Below are 20582 nucleotides of genomic sequence, written 5' to 3'. Positions count from 1 at the left end.
GCGGACCATTTGGACCCCTTCCAGTCGGGATTCAGGCCTCATCATGGGACTGAAACTGCCCTGGTCGCACTGGTTGATGATCTCTGGCGGGCTAGGGACAAAGGTGAGAGCTGTTTCCTAGTCCTGCTGGATCTCTCAGCGGCTTTTGACACCATCGACCATAACATCCTTCTGGACCGTCTAGAGGGCTTGGGAGCTGGGGGCACTGTCATACAGTGGTTCCGCTCCTTCCTCCTGGGCCGTGTTCAGAAAGTGGTGGTGGGGGATGAGTGTTCAGACCCCTGGGCTCTCACTTGTGGGGTGCCTCAGGGTTCTGTCCTCTCCCCCATGCTTTTTAATGTCTACATGAAGCCGCTGGGAGAGATCATCAGGGGGTTTGGGCTGGGTGTTCATCAGTATGTGGATGATACCCAGCTCTACCTCTCTTTCAAATCAGAACCAGTGAAGGCAGTGAAGGTCCTGTGTGAGTGCCTGGAGGCAGTTGGAGGATGGATGGCGGCTAACAGATTGAGGATGAATCCTGACAAGACAGAAGTACTGTTCGTGGGGGACAGGAGGCGAGCAGGTGTGGAGGATTCCCTGGTTCTGAATGGGGTAACTGTGCCCCTGAAGGACCAGGTGCCCAGCCTGGGAGTCATTTTGGACTCACAGCTGTCCATGGAGGCGCAGGTCAATTCTGTGTCCAGGGCAGCTGTCTATCAGCTCCATCTGGTACACAGGCTGAGACCCTACCTGCCTGCAGACTGTCTAGCCAGAGTGGTGCATGCTCTAGTTATCTCCCGCTTGGACTACTGCAATGCGCTCTACGTGAGGCTACCTTTGAAGGTGACTCGGAAACTACAACTAATCCAGAATGCGGCAGCTAGACTGAGCTGGGAGCGGCCGCCAAGACCACATAACACCCGTCTTGAAAGATCTACATTGGCTCCCAGTACGTTTCCGAGCACAATTCAAAGTGTTGGTGTTGACTTTTAAAGCCCTAAATGGCCTCGGTCCAGTATACCTGAAGGAGCATCTCCACCTCCATCATTCTGCCCGGACACTGAGGTCCAGCACCGAGGGCCTTCTGGCGGTTCCCTCGTTGCGAGAAGCCAAGTTGCAGGGAACTAGGCAGAGGGCCTTCTCGGTGGTGGTGCCTGCCCTGTGGAACGCCCTCCCAACAGATGTCAAAGAGGAAAACAACTACCAGACTTTTAGAAGACATCTGAAGGCAGCCCTGTTTAGAGAGGCTTTTAATGTTTAATAGATTACTGTGTTTTATTTTTCTGTTGGAAGCCGCCCAGAGTGGCTGGGGAAACTCAGCCAGATGGGCGGGGTATAAATATATTATTATTATTATTATTATTATTATTATTATTATTATTATTATTAGAGTTGTAAGGGACCACACCCCCTGCAACACAGGAATCTTTTGCCCAATGTGGGACTTGAATGCATAACCCTGAGATTGAGTCTCATGCTCTACCGACTGAGCTTGTTTTGCTCTGTCTTAAAAACGGAAAAAGAAATGTAACTCAAAATTAGATTACATGCAGAAAGTCCCAGTTTCAATCTCTGACCCTTCTAGTTGTTGTTGTTTAAAGGATCACAGTATATTGTGACATCAGGTATTGCAGGGGTGGCTAGCGTGTGGCCTTCCAGATGTTGTCAGACTACAACTCGCATCATCCCTAACTATCATGAACAGAATGTGGAAGCAATATGTTTCTATCTGATTTATTGGGAAATAATACACATATACACTTATAAACATTGAGCTTATTACATGCACATTCAAAGATCCATCATAGTCACAAATATCTGACAAAGAGCAACAATAAAAGAACTAAATTCATGAAAGTATTCACAGCACTATTTAAATAAACTCTCTCATTATGCCTGCCAAACCACATTTATTTGACTAAAAATTTCCCGGAGGAGTCTCAAATCTGATTTGCTTCGAAATGATCCATTGACTTACACAGGAATTGTTTGCACTTTTCTGTACTGCTGATTGTGTTGGCACTTCCATTGTGAACTCCCGTCTTCAGACTGACAACTCAGCCTTACAAATTGAAGCCAGTCTAAATGTTGGTCTATTGCAGCAGGGGAAATTTGGTTCAGCACCAATAAATACATTAAGAGGCCTAAGGGGGCTGCCCCTAACTTATTTTTTACACTTTGATGACCTGTAAGAGTTTCCTCTTATAAAAACTCCACATTTCCTACAGAAAGTTCATTTTAATTCCAGCTTCCTTCATTCTGTTCCAACAGGTGCATTATTTACAATATTTGCCGCTATAGTGTTTTTACATAATTAGTAGCCCATACAATCTACAGCAGTTGAATCACTGTTTAAAAACTGCTGTAAACCTGCCTGGGTTTGTCACACTTGAGATGTGCATTATGAGCTGTGGAAAGTAGGTTCGTGGTCTTTCCTGTGTAAAAGGAACCTGACAAAACTGTGAGGGTGCAATCCTGCAGACAAGTGGCCTTAATCCCATTGAATTTGATGGGATTTACGGTATATCGCTGAAAAATGTGGTTTTAAGCCACCATTTAACACTGAACGAAGGGTGCTTAAGGGCATGGATACATTTTCAACTGGGTAAAGGCAGCAATGCCCTCTTACCAGAGAGTAAGGCCCACTGAACATAAGTAGCACGTAACTCCAAGTAAACATACATAGGATTCAACTGCCTGCAAGTTTAGCTGTGTCTTGGATTGTGACGGTGCAGCCCTGATCCTAGGCATGCTTACACAAAAATAAGTCTCACTGAATTCCATGGCTCTTACTTCCATGTCAATATGTGTAGGGCTATAGTCTTCATATTCAAAATTAATACTGATTCTAGTCCCTTTTATTACATTCATCAGTCTACCAGGATATCAGCTATAAAATTTACATTTCCTAACATTGGTAGACTTATGTCACCATACAATCCCTATGTTTTAAATGAATGAATATTTTGTGTAGGGCTTGCAGATTTGAGATGATTCCTAGATTCATGTGTCCTTTCCAAAAGAGTTTACATTCAACAGTTCATAATGTACTTTAGTATTCTAATGACAATTAAGATGTGTTCTTTAAAACATGTACACTGTACACAGTCATATACTCTTTTCCTGAAGTTACAGACTGGATTCGTTTATTTGTTTATTACACATTACTATTTCCTTTGCTGGAGCAGATTGCTGAACATTCATTATAAATGTGAAGAAAGCACATCAGTTTTGAAAGTCCTGCCCATGTAGGCGAATATCAGCGAGGGTTTAGCCATTTCGTTATGGGGGAGTTAATGGCTTTTTCTTTGACAAAATCCTCTTTTACAGAATTGCCGTCACCGGATCCCATTTCATTCGCTGAAAGTTTAAAAGAGAGAAAGATTATTAAATGATTTCCCCCATTCCTTTGTGCCTTCGTCTAGAACAGGGAACCGTTGGCCCTCCAGATGTTGCTGAACTACAACTCCCATCTGCCCCAGCAAGCATGGTCAATGGCCATGGATGATGGGAGTTGTAGTTCAGCAATATGGGGAGGACCACAGGTTCTGTGCATCAGATCTAGAAGATATTTAAATATCATGGCTACAATCATGGAGACCTTGTCCCTCCATCCTCTTCTGGTCTTCACCTTAACAATGCATCTGGACATCATTCTGCCATGGGAGACTCATGTGTAATATCTCCCACTACCATACATAGATCTAACCCAGTGTTTCACAAACTTGGGTCTCCAGCTGTTTTTGGGCTACAGCTCCCATCATCCCTAGCTAGCAGGACCAGTGGTCAGGGATGATGGGAATTGTAGTCCAAAAACAGCTGGAGACCAAAGTTTGGGAAACACTGATCTAACCAATCTGCCTCGGGGGTCCCTTCCAACTCTACAATTCAATGACTCTATGATTCTATGCCCTTCAACAAGGCTGTGCATGCAGCATAAGTTACTTGCATATGCAGCCCTGGAGAGGTGCATGTGGTTGTGTAGTCTGATGACTGGGTGTTATAGATCTCTGAAGCACAGCTATGTTAGTCTCTTGGGACAAAGGCAGCAAGGAGTCTTGCCGGCCAGCAGATGCAGAAGGCCCCCAGGTTCAGCTCCTGGTTTCTCCAGCAGGGGTCTTCTGCCTGAAACCCTGGAGAACTATTGCCAGCCAACATAGATGGCCATTGATCTGACTCGGTATAAGGCAGCTTCCTATGCTCCTATCAGAAAGTTCCCTTGCATAGTGCCATGGTGCTCATGCACAGCTCCTGTTCATTCAATGCACTTGCATATTGCTTGGATGGGAACCTCCAGACATGGTTGCACTACAACTCTCATCATTATTGGCTGTTGTCCATGCTGGCTGGAACAGACGAGAGGTGGAGTCCCGACAACGTCTGGAGGGACCAGTTTCCCTGTTCCTGCTTTGAGAAATTAACACATACCTGCATGTGGAATTAGCTTTCGTCTGCTGGGGGGCTTTGATGCAGCCAGTTGGAAAAACGAAAATTTCAGACATTTCCCAGTTACTCTGTCGCATATGCCAGACTGGCAGTTGCAGGTTCTCCGGCACTCCAGTCCATAGGTACCGTACGGACACTCTGCAAGACAGAAAAAGAAACAGCAGTGAATCTATTATGAATCACAGAGGGTTGGACTAGATGACCCTTTGGAGCCTTTCCAGTTCTACAATTCTACGATTCTATGGATTCCTAATTATGGAAGACTCTGATTATATACCTTGAACTTCACTTCTCTCCCACCCCCCTTAATGATTCAAAGATTTTCATAATAAAACAATTTGAAAAGCAATAATATGAAAGCAATTCGAAAAGGAAAAAAAGCAACAATGCCAACATGTGTGTGTTTATATCTCTTCATATATTTTCCACAGTTGCAAGCATGTTAATAATATTACTTTATTACTTGCAAAAGACATGTTCAGTTAAATTGTTTCCTTTGCCTTTCCTGAAGGCTAGACACAGATTTCGACCTTCTAAAAATATATAATCAAGAGGAACAAAGGATGCTAGCTAGAGATAAAGTGGTTGGAATTAAACAGTTATCTTTGCCGTGTCGTTAACAGTCATCAGCAGCTATCAGTCTGTCAATCACTTCCACCCTTCTGAGTAATACCTCCCCCCCCCCACCATCTGACTACAGTACAAGCGTCTGGGGACTTCTGCTTCAGTGTATCTGAAGAAGTGTGCATGAACACGAAAGCTCATACCTATGACAAACTTCGTTGGTCTCTAAGGTGCTGCTGGAAGGAATTTTTTTTATTTTGTTTCCACTACATATTTAAAGCTTGATAATGTGCCAGGAAGACAACTAAAAAGTCACCCCCACTGCAAGACGTTGGATGCTGCTTTGACGCAGCAGCAGAAAGCAATTCCATGCTCCTGAAATTAAAGCAGGTTGTGAAGCGGGTTTTCATTTACATCCATTTGAAATGCAAACATAAAATCTCCATTGGCTAAAACACACATAAGAATTGTACTCCTATGAAACTTTTCTAATTACTCTTCACTTGCAGTGACCACACCACCAAATATATTGTGCAAGGGAGACTCAGGGGGCTTCCAGGCTGCTGCTACTTTTGAGTGGGATTCAATCACATACTGGCAAATTCAGTTATGCAATTCAAGTTGGTTGGGAGGTCTTTTGCAACATAGCTGCCCCCTATTCCCCCCCCCAAAAAAAACCAGACTATTTGTTATAAGAAAAGTGATGAGAACAGAAATGCATGGAAGTGCATGAGATAACATGTGCTTGGTGCAACGCCCTCTAACCTCCCTGCAAACTTATCAGAATAATGAATGCTCAATAAATTGCCAAAGATTGTCTAATCTCCCTGCAAACAGCTTAGGAGAAATGCACAGTGTTCAGGCTGCCTGGCCTCTGGAAGCAACCTCAAAAGTCATTTAAGCCTTGCCTAAGAAACCACTCGAGTACCTCCTTCCAACCAGGACTCATCACCTACAGGGACATGCTTTCGTAGATGGGTGAGGAATTCTTGCATGTGAAGCTTTTCAGGATCCCACACAACCCATTCCAGGCCTGCTCTTGCGTAGCTCTTTAATAAGTTGTAATCAGGCTTCTTGGGAAGGAGTGTGGGAAACGGACTGCAGCACCTCCTCTGACTCCCAGCCTCTTTCAAACAGGTGATTAGCCGGTTTGAAGCTTATTTTACAGGAAGGTTCTCGTTCCCCAATGGATCAAAACGTAAGCCTGCAAGCCTAAGCACCTAAGTAAATACATGGGACCTGCAACATAATGTTGTCATGCCCGGTGATCCTATTCAGATTACTGGACACGCCATTCCATTCCCCCCACCCCTCAGTCATTCCACTGTTGTTGTTGTTGCTGCTGCTGCTGCTGTTGTTGCAATTCTACAAACTTTGGATTCTCCCAAGCCTCTGGCACATAGGAGCCAACTCCTAGATGCCATGAGGGTTTCGGTCCCCCACAACAAAATATTTGAGGGGGCCGGGGCCCTGCAAAGTTGGTGGGCATTCCCATTCAAATGGTGTTTGTGCACTGCGTCATGTGATCAATTTTGCAGGGTGGGGATTACCTGGGCCCCCACAATCTTTTATTCAAGTTGGCACCCCTGCTCTGTCATACTGATAGTGCCATTTTGGCTATATATGAATATAGCCAGTTATAACGTAAGCTCACTATAAGTGATAATGATGCCACTGAAAACGACTCCACTGACATACGATCTGTAGCATACATTTAAAGTATACCGGTGCACATTTAAAGCAAATGGTTCCCCGAAGAACCATTCCTGGGAATATAGTTCCACCCTCATAAGAGCTACAGTTCACAGCATCCTTAACAAACTACAGTTCCCAGAAGTCTTTAAGGGAGAGCCATGGGCTTTAAATGCGCGATGGGTGCACTTTTAGTGCAAAGAGAGTACTGAGAACATCAAATGAGATTAACTCCCAGGGAATATGTCTAGACTTTAAGGATGCAATCCTTGCAATCCTATGTATACTGTACTTACCTGGCTTCCTGAAATGTCTATATTGGCTCATGTGCAAGCATGCTAACCTGCGTTTCAAATCACTTAGGCCATCAGAATCCTATAAATAAAAATGTCTTTTTTGGTAGCCAGATTTGAGGAATCCAAACAGCTTCCGAAAGCTATTACCCCCTAGGCAGAAACCGTAAGGAAATGTACATTTTCATAGAATCATAGAATTGGAAAAGACCTATAGAATCGTCTACTCCAAACCCCTGACACTGCAAGAATCTCAACTGTCAATGGCCTAAAAACCTCAAAGGAAGGAGAATCCACCATGGGAGTCTGTTCTACTTTTGAACAGCTCTTTCTGTCGGAAAGTTCTTCCGGACATTTAGTTGGAGTCTCCTGCCTTATAACTTGAAGCCATTGGTTTGGGTCGTAGCTTGCTCCATCCTCCATGTGACAGGCTTTTAGTTATTTGAAGATGGATATCACATCTCCCCTTTACCATGCCAAATATACCAAGTTCCTTCAACCATACCTCATAGGGCTTGGTTTCCAGACCCTTGATCATCTTGGTTGCCCTCCTCTGCATGTGTCAATATCCTTCATAAATTGTGGCACAGGTGTGATCTCACCAAGTCAGAACAGAGCTGTACCATGATTTCCCTTGATCAGAAGACTATACATGTACCGGTACTTCTGTATATTTCCAGGCACCTAACAACCTGTATATTAGGTTACTTATTAAGCAGAGTAAAAGTGGTAGATTGGACTACTAGTGTATACAACTTCAGACTGCAGATGGGAGATTGAAATTTTTAAATGAGCCCCTCATATGTTATAGAGGTTAGAGTGTCGGACTAGGGCCTGAGAGTCCAGGGTTCAAATCCACATTTCATCATGAAGCTCACTTGGGCCAGTCACTGCCACTCAGCCTAACCTACAACAAAGGGCTGTTGTGGGGATTAAAAGAAGAGGGGCAGAACCATGTACTGTATGCTATCTTGAGCTCATTGGAGAAAAGGATGGAATATAAAAACAATAAAAGAGGGGGAAAAGACTCTGCCCATATATGTCAAACTAGTAACAAACTAGTTCATTAGAGAAAAAGGTTTAACATTTTAATATGAGACAGCACTCAGCATTTTTTTTAAAAAAAGTTCATGCACACCCCATGGGCACTCTGAAGCGGAACAGTCAAGAATTGTATTACCTTTTCAAATGGCAAAATTTCAGTTTTATGTACATGTGATAACAAATCAATAGAGTCGCTTCATCATGTATTATTTAAATGCCCATTATACATCTTACCCCGGACTAGAATTTTGAACCCAGTTATTTTGGAAATTGCTGATAATCTCTCTGAGACACAATTGGCTTGCTTGTTGCAAGATACGATTCCCCAAAGAACACTGCAGGTTGCTAGATAAGAATCTAGCAGTTTCAGTTATTTCATATAAAAGACGCCATGAAACACTCCAAGAATATTGATACTATATTATTCAAAATTCCAGCTTAAACGGCTTTGCAATATTACTTTCATCATTTTTGCCTGTAAAATTGAGAAGATTGGGTGTATTAGTTCTTTTAGTCTTTTTTAACTGCTGTGTCGAAGATTATAATGCGTTTGCTTTTGTAATTGAATGTATTTTATTTTATTTCTGTTGTGGGCTCATAGCCGAATAAAGACATCTATCTATCTATCTATCTATCTATCTATCTATCTATCTATCTATCTATCTATCTATCTATCTATCTATCTATCTATGTATTACCTTTATCTGACAAAGTACGTACATTGCTTCTAACAAAGTTGGTGCCAATAAGGGCTGTATCTCTGACATCAGTACAAAACACCTGTTAGGTGCTGGGGAGGAGAGGGGGAACAAGGAGGCATCTGAAGACTCACAGCACCCATCTTGGTGCTATGGAAGCTATGCACACCTGGGATAGCTTTTTCTCATGCAAGAAAACAGATTGCATCCAATTCAATTTGATTCTGAGTAGACTCATTAGCATTAATAGACCTAAATTAGTCATGCCCATTAATTTCAACGGGTCTGAGTATGACTAATGCTGACTATCACCCTGTATCTTCACTGCTGGGTGTGGGGTTCTCACCAAACAAATCTTTTGTACCACAACTCCTGTTGTGGAGTGCAGACTACATTCTCTTGGTCATCTATGCTCCTGGTCAGACATGTTCACCTAGGACCACCCTCCTGAGAGTTTTTCCCTCTGTGCATATCTCCCAGTCAATCACTAAAAGTTGTTTCTGTTAAAAAGTGTCCTTTTCCAAATGGATGCGGCCTGGCTAGTTTCTGGAAGGCCAGCATAAGAGTCGGTTAGGTTTAAGACCTACCTCAGCCATAGATTTCGCTGGCATCCTCAAGCAACCCTGCCTCAGCCTCCGTTTGCAAAACATAGAAATTACGACCTACCTTACCAAACTGTGAAATGAAAGCACTAGACATAATATTGATTTAACAATAAATAACCATTTGTGTCTGTCTTCATCTCAGAGAGGCTTTTGCCAGGCTTTTGCCAGGATAATTCAAATGTGGATGGGTGTTGCTGTTGCTTTTAAAATAAAGAGCACTAATTGTGTATTTCTGGATGAAATCACCAGCTACTACACATGGAGAGTGTCATCCTAATTGTCATGACTGGCAGTTTTATCCAGCGACTGTCCTTTATTTACCTTTGCAGATACCGAACTCGTCACCAAAATCATCCTCTTCGGAAAAAAACTGGCACTTCAATCCGGGGCCGCATTTCACGCCGTCCATCCCTGCGACGGTCCGGTAGCACGTCTCTCCCAAGGCTGCAGCACAGACCCTGCAGCAGCCGCAGTCATCCAACACCAGCTTCTTACAGTGCACCAAGCTTTTGCATTCGTTGCTGTTGCAGGACTCAGGGCAGTCCACAGCATACTTGGTACTCCAAGTAGGTCCAGCATTTGTGGGTACCAAAAAGAGAGTGAAGACCAAAAAACGATTCATGTCTTTTGGTGCTAGGTGCACGATTTCCACTGCAGAAGAGCAGGTTGAGAAATTTAGCTCTGAGGTCTTCTTCTGCTGCTGGGACGTAGTAGTTGGAGTAGAAGTAGTAGTTGGGAGATCAGCTTGCAGTTTTTTGAGCCTTTATACAGCCTACTGCTCACCAGGCCTGCCGTCGTCAATTTCCTCAAGCTGTCCTCTTGCCAGCCTCCCTTGTTTTACTTTGCGAAATCCAGGATGAAGGTTGGATTAGCACGCTGCTGCCATCCAGGAATTGAAAAGCCTGAGCTGATGTAATCTGTTATGTTTAGTTGGGTTGTTTTCCAGTGAGGGCTGAAAACTCTCATATCCGTCTCAAATGCTCAAGGATGTCTGCCAGAAAAGTGCACGGGGGTGGGGTGGGGAGGAAGAGCAGTAGTAGGTTACATACCTTTCCTTCAGGGCAACATTGGCTCGATCCCCTTGCAAATCACCCTTTTCACTACAAAAGCAGCTCCCAAAGCCAGAAAGAGATCGTATATCTAACTACATTGCTGCCATGGTCAATTCATTTTCTAAACCCCTGCTACCAACCTTGGTAATATAAAGTGATGTCTTGTTACTTTAAAGCAGGCATCCCCAAACTGCGGCCATCCAAATGTTTTGGCCTACACCTCCCATGATCCCTATCTAACAGGACCAGTGGTCAGGGATGATGAGGATTGTAGTCCAAAACATCTGGAGGGCTGAAGTTTGGGGATGCCTGCTTTAAAGTAACCTTCCCTGACCGGGTGCCTTCCAGATGTTTTGGACTCTGGGTCCTATCAGTCCCAGCCAGCATGGCCAATGTTCACAGATGATAGGAGTTGTGCTCCAACAACATCTGGAGGAACTCAGGTTCGAGAAGGGTGCTTTAACTCTTATTTGGAACAAAAAGAATAATCCTGTCAACATTTAGGTTAGGTAGTTAACTGAGGTACTGTGTTCAAAGAGACATGCCAAAGACAACAAAGTAAGATAGGTGTCAAGGTCTTGTGTTTTCACCTTCAAATATCTGACAGTTATCAGTTCAGTATCTTTTGGCTGATATGCTGTTCCCAGGAGCAGAGGACCAATTTATGGGTATGATTCTCTGCCAAGATTCCAAGTTATCTTAAGGCCACAGGGAAGGGCTGTGAATGAGCGTTGGAGCATCTGATCTGCATGCAGGCAGTGTCAAGTGTGTGCCAAGTGAGGCTGAAACATCACAACCTCCTGCTCCTGGACTCTGGTGGAGAAATTTCAGGTCATCCATTGGAGAAAACCAAGGCTAAATGTTCACATTTCTTTCTGTTTAAATGGCATTCAGGCTTTCAAAGCCATTGCAAGGAAGAGCCAGTAGAACAGCTGTTCAAACTCAGGAGGCAGGAGGTAAGACAGAGACATTCTACTCATGAGAATCATTGCTGAAGAGAAATAAATCTTGGAAGGCGATGGGCCTTTCTTTCTTCTAATTAGGAATTGGAATCTTTTCATGTTTCTATTATTCAGTGCCACTTAGAGCAATTTTGAACATGACAACAGTGGGGAAGGACCATGGCATGTAAGTGCTATTCACTTCTCACTGCTACACTCCTGCCTGTCCCAGAGACAATCTCCCCATCCTCGGCGATGGACACTCCACCAGGAGAGATGCAAAAGTTTCATTTTGTACAATGGTGGGGAATTCACAAAAGGAAGCACAAGACCCTTTGAACAGCTGCTTCTCTTGAGTCATCATGAGCCATCCTGAGAGTCCCCCTGGATGTTCCAGAACTTAAGAACCACATAGTGGTCAAACCACACCCAGTGTACTGTGTCCAATTTTGGGCACCACAATTTAAGAAGGATGTTGACAAGCTGGATCATGTGGAGAGGAAGGCAACCAAGATGATCATGTGTCTGGAAACCAAGCCTTATGAGATACGGTTGAAGGAGCTGGGTATGTTTTTCCTCTGGAAAAGAGGAGACTGAGAGGAGATGTGATAGCCATCTTCATATATCTCAAGGGCTGTCACAGGGAACAAGCTTGTTTTTTTCCTGCTCTGGAGGATTGGACTCAAACCGATGGTTTGAAGTTACAAGAAAGGAGAAACACCAGGAAAAACTTTCTAACAGTAAGAGCTATTCGGCAGTTGAATGGTCTCCCTTGGAAGGTGTAGATTCTCCTTCCTTGGAGGTTTTTAAGCAAAGGTTGAGTAGCCATTTGTCATGGATGCTCTAGTTGAATACAAGAATGACAGAGGGCTTAGGGGATGTGGAGCATTAAGTCACAAACATACCAGAGGTTCTTTGGGCAGTCATGACCAAGTGATTGCAGATTTGCTATGCAAATTCAAGAACATCTAACTCATCCAGAATGTGGCATCCTTGGTGTGCTTTATATTCTTTTAAAATAGAAGCTATTACCCAAATGTGGCTTCCAAGAAAATACAAAGAGGTTTGGAACCAGTTTGGAATGTTGGAATGTTGGTGATGATGACTCACAGAACCTCTTCCCCCTCCCTTTGCTCCTTTTCTCTGGCAACCCAACTGGCCCACCCAGTGCCCACACCCTTCCTCTCCTTCTGTTCTTTTGGCCTTCTCCTTGCCAACAACTTCTAAAAATATTGAACTATTGTCATGGAGCAAAGTATGCCAAACTGAGTGAATATACACAAAGCAGGTTTTATTCCTAGTCTTTATTGTGAGCCCAGAATGTGCACTTCTGCACTCCCTAGGCTGTTGATTTCAGCTTTGCTTTGTGCGAAACATATGTGGTTTGGAGTCAAGACAACTGATTTTTAATTTTAAAATTGACTTTACAAATTTATAAACCGCTTCAGAGCTGAAGCTACCAAAGCACTGTAGATAAAACGCAAGAGGTATAAAGTGGCGTCACATCAAGAGGGCTTTTATACAACCATGCCACATGGTGAAATTTGGTTCACCACGATGTTGGATTATCCTAAACCATAAGAAGAGAGGCACTGAATCAAAACATTGGTCGGCATAGCTTAGTATTGCCTGCACTGACTGGCATTGGCTTTCCAGGATTTCAGGCAGGGGTCTCTCTTAGTCCCTCTTGACTGTGAGTCCCAGAAGACCTGTTCCCTGACTTGCAGGCCTTTTCCCACCTGCCCCAGGAGGTCAGGGCCCTGACTGACTCCGGCTACAGAAGCATAGGTGCCAACTCCCAGATTGAAAAATCCGGGATCGGCACCAGAAGTCGCGCTGCGGCCATTTTGGAACTGGGCAGAGCAGCACCGGAAGTTGCTTCTACGCATGCTCTGCCCATTTCCAAAATGGCCACAGCGCCGGAAGTCTCTACCACTAACACCGCGTGGGCTCAATTTGGAGAGCACCAGCATCGCTTAGGTTCAGCAAATGAAGGTCTTTTGAGCATTCCATCCTCAAAGCTCACTGCCTGCTTGGAAACACTGTCATTTCATTTTTATTTGAGCAGCCGATTCAGGTGGAAGACAAAATGTTTTGCAACATAATTAAAAAATACTCTGCTTTGTTAATCATGGTAATGCATATAATATTTTAGAGATTAGTTGACTGACATGCTTGCATGACATGCTGTGTGTGTGTCTGTATGTGTGTGTGTCTGTGTGTGTGTGTGTGTGTGTGTGTGTAATGCACACACACATTTACATGCAAGAATGTCTTTCTGTTATGGACGACTGCGCTGCTCCTGGCGTCTTCTGCAAATATATTTAGGAAGTACTCATTGTGTAAAATACCAAACAATATCTGATGGGATGAAAGAGATTGCTGGCACTTTTGAGCTTCCTCGAGGAAAATATCCTAATGAGGTGATAAAAATAGAAGTGTTAACACAGATGTGGCCCAAAAAAGGAGAAACTTTTTTAAAAAACAAACAAACAAACAACCCACCAAATTCAGTCACAAACTCTTCTGGAACAGATCCAGTGGTATGTAGAATGAAAAGCTGCCCATATGACAAGCTTGTAAATGGGCAGCAAAAGAAATATTATTATTATTCAACACATGTTAAAGAAAGCAGAATAAAAGAATGTAATATGTACAGTTAATTATGCTGGGTGAAATAATGGAGACAGGAGACACAAGTTAAAATACCTTTAGTTGAAGGTAGGGATGGCTGAATCTCACAATTTCAGTTTCTCTCAGTTTCTAATTTCTCCAGTCTTAACTTCAATTCTCCACATTTCCACATCAGTTTGCAATTACCGTATCATTATTTTTACAAGTCATCATGAAAAGTCATCAGCATTTTAGTGTGAATTTCTCCTAGTATATAAATTTATGTACACCATTTCCCACAATATAATGCATTTTATGTTATTTTCTCTAATATGCATTTTTGCGTAAACTTTATCCTAATGTGTGAAATTTTGTACTCATTACTTTTGCTGGCAAACTACATTGGAAAATTCGTAGAAGTGCAAATATCAAAGGATGTCGGAAAACGGTGCTGCATTTTTGATGCAATGAGTTTCACATACATCATTACTGTTTATGATACAATACATATTTAATATGTTCACTGCTTGTTATAAGGTATAATATAGCCATTTGGACATCTGAAAACTATATTAGTTGATTTCTAAACTTAGGTGCATTTGAAGAAACCATTCTTCACATTCCAGAACTCGCTGAGCCTTCCTGTCACTTCTTTTGTACAAAGCTGTAAGCACAAAATACTCATAGCTGCCAAGTTATCCCTTTTTTACAGGGATTTTCCCTTATGCTGAATAGGCTTCCTCGCGAGAAAAGTGAAAACTTGGCAGCTATGAAAATACTACGTATAAGAAACAAGAGTAAGGAAAGATACTTTATGAATTCCAGAATAAGATTCCAGGAACAGATGACTAAAAAAAAACCCCACCCAATTCCCTCCTTTGGTATTATTTCTCTTGTTGTGACTTTTCAAAGACTTATTAATTGTGCTTTGTTTCATGTGACATTGTGGCTCAAGATTATTCAGTAAAAATAGATGCAAGGGGGAAAGAAAGGTTTGGGCATTAGATGCTTTCTTGACCACAGCAGTACCATTTCAAGGTTTGTTTTTTTCCGTAGGGTGTGGGAAGGGATGAAGATATTTCAGAAGTCAAGAATCCCAGCAAGGTTCAAAGGCTTGTTTCTGATACACTCTCAGAATACAACTGTATTTTTAAAGTTACCTTTGAGCCTGCTTCCAGAGTGTTGCTGTTTTGTGGGCAGGATTCAGTTATACACTGTCAAATTCAAGTTGCACAGGGAAAGTGGATTTGTTGGTCTTGCGCAATAAACCCACCCAGCCACAAAAAAATAAAGTTTTTTTGGTAAGGAAAATGATTGGAAAATGCACTGGAAAGTGTGGAATAATAATGGCTTGCTGTGGTGTTATACAACCTTCGCACACACTCTTCTGAAGACACACACTTCATGCACACATCTGAAGAAGTGTGCATGCACACGAAAGCTCATACTAATGACAAACTTAGTTGGTCTCTAAGGTGCTGCTGGAAGGAATTTTTTTATTTTGTTTCGACTCTTCCTCCGAGTATCCAGATATTCATTTGGAATAGTGATGGGCAAACTAGCCTCTGTTTGATTTGAAATGAGTCACCATGATGATGGTTTTCTAGGCAACTTGAGAAAGCAAAACTCACTTTCCCTACAATATTTTAATTGACTTTAGTTGTACTGCATTAAACTGGCTAAAAATCTGGGCACAGAATTCCTGCTCACACAGACCTAAGCCAACATCCCCAAAGGAGGACATTTTAAGGCTCAAAGGGCAGGGGCAGGAAATAAGTTGTGCAACCCCACAGTTCATCTACCCAAGCTCTAGGGAGTTTCCAAACCAAGCTCATAACATAAAGGATTGCACTGCTGTGTTTTCTTGACCTCTATAACTTACAATGAGACATTAGAAAGAGAGGACAAGATGTCTTCAAAGATGCTTCACTGCTTGGTAAAAATCACACTTCACACAGAAATTTAAGTTTAAGTTTTTTGGCATAATTTTGGCCACAACTTTATTTAAAATACAAAATGTGAGTGGTTGCTTAGGCATTGGTTACGACTATCTGACATCCGCCTGCCTGTGGAAGTCAGGGCGAGGGAAACAAATGGAAGAGAGAATGGAGACAGGGGTCAGAGACTGTACTCTCCTCAACTGCTCCCAGAGGCTCTTCCGTGGCCCTAGCCCCTTGTAGGGGGTACGGACAAAAGCATGGCGAGCCCCTGAATTCCTTTAACGGAATTCCCCGCGCAGCAGCAGCATTGTAGGGTCAGGCACGGCCAACCATTTCCCCTACAGCAACCATTGGAGGGGTCGGCACAGCCAATCCTGGCCCCTCCACCAACCAGCAGCATTGGAGGGACCGGTACAGCCAGTCCTGATCCCTCCACCAACCAATTTATTAACCAGTGCCTAACCACCAACCTTACAAGTTGTGACGAATTGCTACGCAGTAGGCGAAAACCAAGTTGCACCAGCCAATCAGCCAAATGGAAAAATTCCTACCAGGCCCCTGTCCCAAAAGCAGACGACCCCATGACAGGCATAGCCTAATTAAAGGGAGGGTGGGAGGGTGATCCGAAGCTCGCAGCGAAAGAGAAAGTCCACTCTGCGAGCCTTGAATATAATCAATCAAAAATTGCAACATAGAAATCTCCCCAACAACCCAAAATCTCCAATTACTGTTGTGGCCATCCAAACGATCCCACCCAACAGCAAGAGGAGGGTGTTTTGCTAGCCCCCACCCCAACACGTGCTCTCCATGAAGGAGAACACGCTTTGCAATTTTTGAAGAGCCCAAGCTTTCTTCTTATGCTGTCGGTCCCTGGTAGTCCTATAAATGTTTGTTCATATTTAAGTCCCACTGTGCCCAGTGGGATTTGTTCCCAGGTTGACGTGCATCGAATTGCATAAGAAGAGCCTAGCTGGATCAGGCCAAAGGGTCATAAAGTCCAGCATTCTGCACACACAGCAGCTAACCAAATGCCCCTGAGAAGTCCACAAGCCGAATGCAACAGAACCCTCCCCACCTGCAGTTTCCGGGAACTGACATTAAGAGACAAGCTGTTTCTGACTGCAGAAACAGAAGATAGTCATCTTTATGCTATGTCGTGTCCTCCCTTAAAGAGGGGACGTGTTGCAGTGAGACCTGGCAACCAAACCCTGTGTTGTGGGTGGGTACCATATGATTGGATAGCCACAACACCCAATTGGTAGGTCCCTTGATGCAGGGTTCAATCAGGCCAATGGGATGCAGGCTAAACGGATCAAGGGACCTATATATATACCTATGCAGGTGACCCAGAGCTTCTTCTTTCGGTGCGTGCATCAGAACCCCCGCCCACCTCTCCCTACTTTTAGGGCTTGTGCACTTGACCTTGCTATGCCGTCGTGTATCGTCTGTCGTTGGGACAGGGGCATGCCAGGAATTCCCCCCACTTGGCTGATTGGCTGTTGCCATTTGGGTTTCGCCTGCCATGTAGCAAATTGTCACAACTTGTAAGGTTGTGGATAGGCTCTGGTTCAGGTGATAAGGATGGGGGAATGCTCTCGCCATCCCTATGTGAAGGGTATTCCGTTAAAGGAATCCAGGGACTCAATGGTTTGGTCAACCCTGTGAGGGGGTTGTGCCCGTGCCTAAGTCCAGGGGGACAGCTGGGTGGTGAAAATAGCATGTTCCTGGCTTTCCGCCTATCCAGGTGTTCACCCTAGGCTGACCTATGGTGTGCCCTGGGTCAGTGCTACCTGCAAAGGTGCAGGGAGCTAGTCGAACCAGAGCCTATGCAACCACTCACTTACTGTAATCAATAAAGCTGTGGCCTAAATTCTGCCAAAAACCAAACCAAATTTTGGGTCTGTGTGAATTTATTTAAGGGAGAGGTTTAAAGGTCTGAACATGCAAAACAGTCCAGTTCCTGGAACTAAGCCCCACTGAATACAGCTGGGATTTGTCATAGGCCACTGCTATACATTGAAGGCTGTGTCTGGTGGTATCATTTGTACCCACATGAGTCAGAAGGAGGAGGTTGTGGTCAACTTAGCAATTTCTCCGTCACATCATGAATCTCTTCACCTCGGAGACATCATACCTCCTGTTACCTCCACACACTACTCTGTCCCCCTCAGAAGGGAGTCACCTATCACCACCACATGTCTCTTCCTCCTCTGAGGAGTGGCAGGAATTGTTTTGTATGCTGTACCTTCCACAGCCACCTTGGTGTATTCTGAGGTTTGCAACTGCTGTCTGGCCCATAGTCAGATTCCGGGGTGAGGGCATGGGATCAATTTTGCAGCTTCTTTGTTGTGAGCATCAGAGCAGGCATGTTGGAGAAGCTGTGGACGCACAAGATTCCTAGCCGCTTTGTTTCTCCGACACACAGCCCAAAATGAGCCTGGAGCTATCGTTCTGCCTGTTAGAAAACAAACAAACGACTGGAAGATACATAGCAGTAGGAGGGCCAGAATGTTGGACTACGATCCAGCACTCCAATCTCCACTAAGCCCTGAAGCTCACTGGGTGACCTTGGGCCAGTCTCTCCGCTTAATCTACCTCTTAGGGTTGTTGTGGGAGGGGAGAACATGCACACCACCTTGAACTCATTGGGTGGTAAAAGGTGGTAAACAAAATGTAATTAATACATTAAAAGGGGGGCAAAAGAGAACCCAGATTTGCATAACATTTGCATGTGTCAATTTATACATACAGAGAGAAATTTGCAAATCAATCATATAATTTAAATAGAAATACAGTACGGAAAACCAAGAAAATCTTTAATAAAAATTATTATTTTTTAAAGAAAAAAGAAATATAGCTATGCTATTGTTTAATTTCTCTCTGTTTTCTGGCCTTTTAAAATATCTTTGCAACTGCCTCTTAAAATCCGCAGGTAAATCTGAATAAATAAAATCTGAATAAAATAATCTTGAAAAGCCAGCAATGTTTGTTCTTGTAGCTCTGCTCTGTAAACATCTCTTACTACCCTCAGATCACGTCACCAAAGAGGAAGCATCCTTTGACAGCACTTTTACATGGATAAATGACCTTTGCTTGGAAGATAAGCCAAAGACTTATCCCAGCAGCAGCAGACAGGTTCCATTCTCAAAACACCACTCTGCCAGGAAACAACATTTGCAGCCATGCCTACATTGTCTGTTGAGAGCCAGATGTGAATTGCTGTCAACAACAAAGAAGAAGAAGAAGAAGAAGAAGAAGAAGAAGAAGAAGAAGAAGAAGAAGAAGAAGAAGAAGAAGAAGAAGAAGAGGAGGAGGAGGAGGAGGAGGAGGAGGAGGAGGAGGAGGAGGAGGAGGAGGAGGAGGAGGAAACAAATCCTGCATGGAATGAAATGGGCTTCATGCAGCGACAGAATGAGAGAGAGAATTTCATTACCATCCTGTTCATAAAGTGCAGGACATTGTGTGCACGTTTAATGCCAGCTTGTCTCTCTGCTGATTCCCATATTTCCCTTGTAACTGGTAAAGTCATTAGAAGCTTATTTAAAAGGACTTCAATCCTGACCACAATTAGCCTGCTGAAATCCCACTGGAATTAATGGGATTTAAGTAGCGCTCTGCAGCATTTTCAGCCAAGGAAATGGATAAACGGATAAATTTCCTTTGTCACATTCATATTTATCATTATGCAAGGACACACCATACAGATAGTGCTCAGCATTGCAAAATAATCTGCAATGAAACAAGAAGAAGGCAGCTAAATCATGCAAACTATCCTGGTTAATGCACGTGTTGTTGTTGTTGTTGTTTAGTTGTTTAGTCGTGTCTGACTCTCCGTGACCCCATGGACCAGAGTGCGGCAGGTTAATAAAATATCAGCTAATGGAACTGTTTATCAGTAAGTTACCAACAACCAGCCCAATTTAATTTCATACTGTGATGATGAAATGGTGCTTCTTAGGGATGCTACTAGCCCAGGGATGCAAGGAAGAAAGAGTCCCTACCAGAGAGGAATGGCAAACTAATCTGTTAGACTACGTGGAAATGGCAAAACTGACTGGAAAACTCAGAGACCAAGAAGACAAGAAATTCAAGAAAGAATTGGGAAAGTTTTATTTAGGAGATGAAAACATTAGCAAGATTTTAATGTCACTTCTAATGTAACAAATACTATGGACAATATGGATAAACATAAAATATAGATTACGAAATAATATGCAGTTGAAAATGTTGGCAACGGGACCCATGGAGGGGATGGGAGGAAGTCCCCAGATTCAGAGTAATCTCTCTACATGGATGTGTATAGTTATTAATTCATATTTGTAAAATCAAATAAAAGTGCTTTGTGAAAGAAAAGAAACGGTGCTTCTTATAAGGAGCAGATGCGCAGGTTGACATTATTATTATTATTATTAGTAGTAGTAGTAGTAGTAGTAGTACCCCACCCATCCAGCTGGGTTTCCCCAGCCACTCTGGACGGCTTCCAACAAATTAAAATACATAAAAATGTCACACATTAAAAACTTCCCTAAATAGGGCTGCCTTCAGATGTTTTCTAAATGTCAGGTAGTTGTTTATCTCTTTGACATCTGATGGGAGGGCGTTCCACAGGGCAGGCGCCACTACCAAGAAGGCCCTTTGCCTGGTTCCCTGTAGCTTTGCTTCTTGCAGTGAGGGAACCACCAGAAGGCCCTAGGCGCTGGATCTCAGTGTCC

The 20582-nt window shown here is 43.3% G+C and overlaps 1 protein-coding gene across 1 annotated transcript; it reads right to left on the bottom strand.

The window, feature by feature from the left end:
- Window positions 1–1709: 1709 nt before the first annotated feature.
- ESM1 (endothelial cell specific molecule 1) lies at window positions 1710–10212 on the bottom strand. The gene is made up of 3 exons (XM_035100542.2): window positions 9646–10212; window positions 4411–4566; window positions 1710–3342 (listed from the first exon to the last, which is right to left on the bottom strand). The coding sequence occupies exons 1-3, from the start codon at window positions 9944–9946 to the stop codon at window positions 3242–3244; spliced, it is 558 nt and encodes a 185-aa protein (XP_034956433.1). The 5' UTR covers window positions 9947–10212; the 3' UTR covers window positions 1710–3241.
- Between the last annotated feature and the right edge of the window lie 10370 nt (window positions 10213–20582).

This window comes from Zootoca vivipara, chromosome 11 (genome assembly GCF_963506605.1).
Source record: "Zootoca vivipara chromosome 11, rZooViv1.1, whole genome shotgun sequence".
Taxonomy (NCBI): Eukaryota; Metazoa; Chordata; class Lepidosauria; order Squamata; family Lacertidae; genus Zootoca; species Zootoca vivipara.
This window is presented reverse-complemented; position numbering and strand designations above follow the sequence as displayed.

Bases quoted from the DNA above. Each gene is read 5' to 3' on its own strand.
- ESM1 (XM_035100542.2), bottom strand. From the start codon at position 9,946: ATGAATCGTTTTTTGGTCTTCACTCTCTTTTTGGTACCCACAAATGCT. The intron at 4,567-9,645 runs GTAAATAAAGGA...TCTGTCTTGCAG, and splicing joins CGAGTTCGGTATCTGCAAAG to AGTGTCCGTACGGTACCTAT. The intron at 3,343-4,410 runs GTATGTGTTAAT...TTAAACTTTCAG, and splicing joins AAAGCTAATTCCACATGCAG to CGAATGAAATGGGATCCGGT.